Source organism: Hipposideros armiger, unplaced genomic scaffold (genome assembly GCF_001890085.2).
Source record: "Hipposideros armiger isolate ML-2016 unplaced genomic scaffold, ASM189008v1 scaffold_2375, whole genome shotgun sequence".
Lineage (NCBI taxonomy): Eukaryota > Metazoa > Chordata > Mammalia > Chiroptera > Hipposideridae > Hipposideros > Hipposideros armiger.
Genome location: NW_017733711.1, coordinates 5957 through 11691, shown reverse-complemented (window position 1 = coordinate 11691; position 5735 = coordinate 5957). Strand labels below are relative to the sequence as shown.

Here is a 5735-nt window from a genome sequence, read left to right as displayed (position 1 = left end):
TAAAAAAAACAGGACTAAAAACACTCTGACCACACTATAAAAATGTAAAAACTTGTACAGACAATTTACAACAGAGAAAAATAAATAACTAACCTATGACTATATTCAGGTCACAGGTAATGAAAAAATTGTAAAATTATGGTATTTAGCATTACTCTTCTCATTTATCATTTATTTTCATGCAAATACCCAGAGTGACAGAAGATACTATAAAATGCATATGTCATGAGCTAATGTTTCAAGATAATATCTGCAAGCAATATATTCGATCTGGATCTTTCTCATCAATATGAAAACGTAGTCGAATGTACATTATTAAGTAATAATAAAAAAGAACTCCCCTCAATTCATTTGACATTCCTCCACACCTCATACTCGATTTCCTTCTCTTTAATTTCAAAACTCATTGGATATGTTCTACTTTTACTTGAAACACTTTATGCCTTCCATTGCCATCTCCAATCAGCCTCCATCAGTTAATTATCAACAATTACCCATGTGTTGCTGAGTTCAATGTTCACTTCTCTTTTTAGCATAATAAATAAATAATTAATTGGTAAATCAGGCAAGCAAACAACCATAGGGAGTTCTAGGCTCTGAGCTAGGCTGATGGCTGTCAAATGCCCTCAAGTAAATGTGCTTGGCTTTGATTCTCTCTGACCCTTTCCTGCACTACCACCTACTGGACTCTCAGACTCACCTGATTGTAAAATCTGAGGGGAAGGTCTCCGTGTGAAAGTTCAACTTCCGGATGGTTGATGATGGAGACTGAAACCCTCTCCCCAGACAAGATAGCAGCAAAGAGTCAAGGACTGGTCTCCCAGACAAACTTGGGACTCCATAAACAACAACCTGGTCCGACACAGCCCAATCTCACACCTGCTGAGAGACTGGACATGAGGAGATATTTACAACTCCCTATGTCTGCTCATTAGGCACATTTCCATCTTATTACTCCAATCTCTATGCACATGATTTCCCTGTGCGTCTGGACAGAAGGGACAGTTTCCCTGGAGCATCTGTGTTCCCCAAAGACCAAATTAGAAGTCAAGTGAATCCAGTTTTTATTAGTTCTTCCTCATCAAGTCTGCTGGCTCCCAGAGGACTAAGCTCCCAGCACCTTATCCCAAACCTGATCTAAAAGTTTTCTAAATTTAAAACTGAGGAGCCAGTCTGGATTAGAAAACTCAAATTTCCAAATATTGATTTGTGGTGGAGATACAGCCCCTGATATCTACAGAAAACAGCTATTTTTCTTTTCAACAAGGGGGAGAACAACGTCCTTTTGTCCTCAGTCTACACACTGGGCTTCATGACACATTTCCAAAAACAATTCGTATTTTCATACTTATATCACAAGTCAAGAGCTCTCATTTAATCTTTCACCATGAAATAACTTTTTGGCTTTTTAAAATTAAATTTATAGCAGTGATGATGGTTAGTCAAATTGCATATGTTTCAAATGTACAATTCTATAATACATCATCTATATATCACATTGTGTATTCACCACCCAGTCAGTTCTCCTTCCATCATGATATATTTGACTCCCTTTACCCTCTTTTACTACCTCCCACCTCCCCTTACCCTCTGGTAACCACTAAACTGTATTTAGAAGAAATATGTTTAATTTTTTTTGCACTATAATATATACTTGCAATAGGAAAGTAAATATATTCTTCCCTGTGGCCTAGAGAAGAAATTTAGCCCTGTATACATCTTGATTTTAGTCCAGTGAGATCCATTTTCTGGTTTTGGCCTCAGGAATTGTAAGAACATATATGTGTTTGATTTAAATCACTAGTGTGATAATTTTACATTAGCATTAAAAAATGTACACATACTATTTAAAAATTTTTTATTTAAATTACAATTGACATTCAATATTAAATTAGATTCAGAGTTACAGCATAGTGGTTAGACATTTACTTATGATGTTATCCCCCCGATAAGTCTAGTACCATTTATCCAATAAAATTTTCTTCAGGAAACTGAAGTGCCATGATTCATCCTTTAGCCTCCCCTGGGTAAAGGCATTTTGTATTGTAAGCACACCTTAAGTAGAAGAAATTTATCATCAGTTTGAAGATATTCAGCCTCTTAAGCTTGTAGAGAATTTCTTACTGCATAAAGGTAAGATTTTTTGCAGTGCTTTTGATTTTGATCCCTTTGAGGCATTAAGATAAGAAAAGTAATTCATCATCTAAATTTATGTGTAACATGGATTCAGTAGAATATGTTTACATATTTAACTTGTTTCTTGAAACATTCGCCTGAAGTCATGTTTACTGTTCCACATTACCTTCAGAAATAAGGAAATCGAGGCTGAGGTAGAGTGAACGTTTAACAATGACATTAAAAGGCCTTAAAATTTACTGTGCACTTTCTTGACTTACATACAAAACAAAACATGAAGTGTGGACTATCATTTAGATATGGTTCTTTGTTGTCATCAAATTGTACATTTTTATTATATGCCATTCATAGTACATAATTCTACTCCAATAAAGTACTTAGAAGGAAATAAAACTAGCAGAGCATCCATCTGAGTAGGATATAGAGCACAGGTAGCTGATTCACACCAGGAAAAAAAACAAAGTGTGATGTATGGATATAGGAACAGTAGAATCAAATTAAAGCAATTCACATTGGGTATTCTTTCTTGTCTTTAAAATAGAAGATAAAACTAGGTATAGAAATAGAGTGAACTGATGATAAAGAGAGAAGAGCACCATGGCCACACACAACATTATAAATGAGCCGTAGGTACACACATACAGACTCGCAGCTGACTAGAGATTGAAAAGGAGACCAATGGAGCAGGGAACAACTCCTCACCATGCCATCTCACTTGGTAAAAAAAGGCATCATATTAAATAATTTGCTTTTAGGATGTCTTGTTATTCAACAATAGCTAACTCATACAATAATCAAAGTGAACAGAAGTGAAGACAATTATATTAATCTGCTGCTGATTATTGTTGGCATTTGTTCTCATTTTTGAAGACAGCATTCATGGTTATTGTGTTATTTCAAACAACTGTATTTAAAAACTCTCTTTGGGCTTCACTGCAAGGTAAGCAGGAGAGGTTGAAAGGACATGCATGTGTGTGTAGGAAAGCTGCTGACTCTGACTCTCAGGACTGACAAGAATGCAAGTGCTCTTGAGTCACTCTTTGATTATAAAACATGAACAGAATACTGAGCACAATGGAGATATATAATGACCATTCACCATCCCTTCTTTGTTAATGGAAAATATAGAAGGGGGAATCTACATTTTTAAAATTAATTTCAGGTGTACAAAACAATGTAATAGTTAGACATTTACACCCCTCACAAAGTGATAACCCACCTCCCCCAAGCCACTACCCCTCTGACATTGTATTTACAGTAATGGAGTCATATTATAGGCTGCACTGAAAGATTTCAAGCAGAAACCTATAGATAATTCAATAAAATATAGAAAGACACCCGCATATCTTCAACCATATGTATAAACCCCTTTACATATAGGCACCGTTCCTCCATACTCCAATGAATAAAAGCACAGCAGGATCAATAAATATTTTGCACAGTAATATGATGTGTGATTTAAAATTTGCTTCTTTATATTGAAATTCATCTGTGATTTTAAAGTGGTATTCTAGTTATTAAAAGGCAATCTAGTTATTAAAATTTACTTTCAATGAAGACTCCTTTTGGAGACATGTATTTGATAATCATTTTGCCAGTGACATTGTGGCCACCCAGCTAAAATAGAACAGGATTCTAATGAATAGAATAAACCCAGTGACCATCTATAAAACACACTAGTATGTTATAGTCTATATTATCAGGAAGAGCAGCTAAGATAGTGATATATAAAAAAATTTCTAACAAAGGGAAAAAGAGTAGTCTCAGATTTTCATGTGTTCTAAAATTATATAAATTGCTTCAGTCATCAAGTGTAGTTTTTTTTTCCATTTGAGTACTATGACCCATGACAATTTTTTAAAGAAAACAAAAGGAAAATTATTTGGTATGATATATAGAGTTAGAAAAAAGTATTCTTTAAAAAAATCTGTATCATTACATTAGGTAAATGAGAATTTACAAATATATTTCTGATTCTGGTTAAAAATAAAGTAGGGGGCTGGCCGAGTGGCTCAGTTTGTTAAGAGCTTGCTCAAAAGTGTGACCTCTGAACAACAGGGTCACCAGTTCAATTCCCACATGGACCAGTGCGCTGTGCCCAAGCTGAACTGCCGCTGAGCTGCTCACAGGTGGCAGGATGGCTCAGTTGGTGAGAGCCAGTGCTCCTAACAATAAGGTTGCCTATTCGAGATGGTGGGCTATGCCTGCCCACAACTAAAGACTGAACTCAGCACCTTGACCTGAGCTGCTGCCCGGGTGGCTCAGGGGTTAGAGAGCCCGCTCTTAACAACAAGGCTGCCAGTTCGACTCCCACATAGGAAGGTGGCTACGCCCACCCACAACTAAGACTGAACTTGGCACCTTGAGCTGAGTGGCATGACTGGATTTGGAGCTGAGCTTACTGCACCTTCCACAACTAAGATCAAAGGACAACAACTTGGCTGTTCCTCTTCCCCAATTCCCCAATAAAATCTTAAATAAATAAATAAATAAAGTAAATAAAAGTAGGAAATAAACTATGGGAAAAGCTATTAGATACCTGAGAGAGCTGAAAGCTTAAAATGAGTTACATACATTGATTAGAGAAGATGAGGCTAAAGAAATGGAAATTCCAGAAAATAAATAGAGAGAGCAAGTAATCCTTCCACAGTCTGAAAATAATCACAATATCTGACTGTGAGCCTTTGACCTCTGCAATTGTGGGCACTTCTTCAATCTTAGGACAATTGGTCTGTTTATAGTTAGCTTCAAAAAGAATGCTTTTAGAGCATGTTTGATGTCTTTATTCCTAAGACTGTAGATGAAGGGGTTCAGCATGGGTGTGACCACAGTGTACATCACGGAGGCTATTGCACTTGACTGTGAGCTGTGGGTCACAGCAGAGCTGAGATACACTCCCAGCAGAGTACAATAAAATAAGGAGACAACTGAGAGGTGAGATCCACAAGAATAAAATGCTTTATACTTCCCCTGAGCTGATGACATTGCACGTATGCCGGAAATGATCCTGGAGTATGAGTAAAGGATACCAGCAAAAGGTCCACCACCAAGCAGGAGAGCTGTAAAATACATCACCATGTCATTAAGAAAGGTGTCAGAACAGGCAAGTTTGATCATCTGATTGAGTTCACAGAAAAAGTGGGGGATTTCCAAGTCTGTACAGAAGGACAGTCTCAATGCAACTAAGCTATGTAATAAGGAATTCAGGACACTGATGATACAGGACAGCAGAACCAGCAGTCCACAGAGCCAGGGATGCATGATGACCATGTACTGCAGGGGGTGACAGATGGCCACAAAGCGATCATAGGCCATCACAGTCAGGAGGAACACATCCAATACTCCAAAAAGTGTGGAAAAATATATCTGTGTGATGCATCCTTCATAGGATATACCTTTGCTCTGAGTCTGGATGTTCACCAGCAACTTAGGGATGGTGGTGGAGGTGAAACAGATGTCCACAAAGGACAGGTGGGAGAGGAAGAAGTACATGGGTGTGTGGAGGTGGGAGTCTGAGCTGACGGCCAGGATGATGAGCAGGTTTCCCAACACAGTGATCAGGTACATGGAGAGGAAAAGCCCAAAGATGAGAGGCTGCA

The 5735-nt window shown here is 37.6% G+C and overlaps 1 protein-coding gene across 1 annotated transcript; it reads right to left on the bottom strand.

Annotated features, from left to right (window-relative positions):
- Nucleotides 1-4797: 4797 nt before the first annotated feature.
- Nucleotides 4798-5730, bottom strand: LOC109378653 (olfactory receptor 7A10-like; the record flags this gene model as incomplete). Its single annotated transcript, XM_019634963.1, has 1 exon — nucleotides 4798-5730. A coding segment is annotated over one exon (933 nt), but the record flags the coding sequence as incomplete, so codon positions are not given.
- Between the last annotated feature and the right edge of the window lie 5 nt (nucleotides 5731-5735).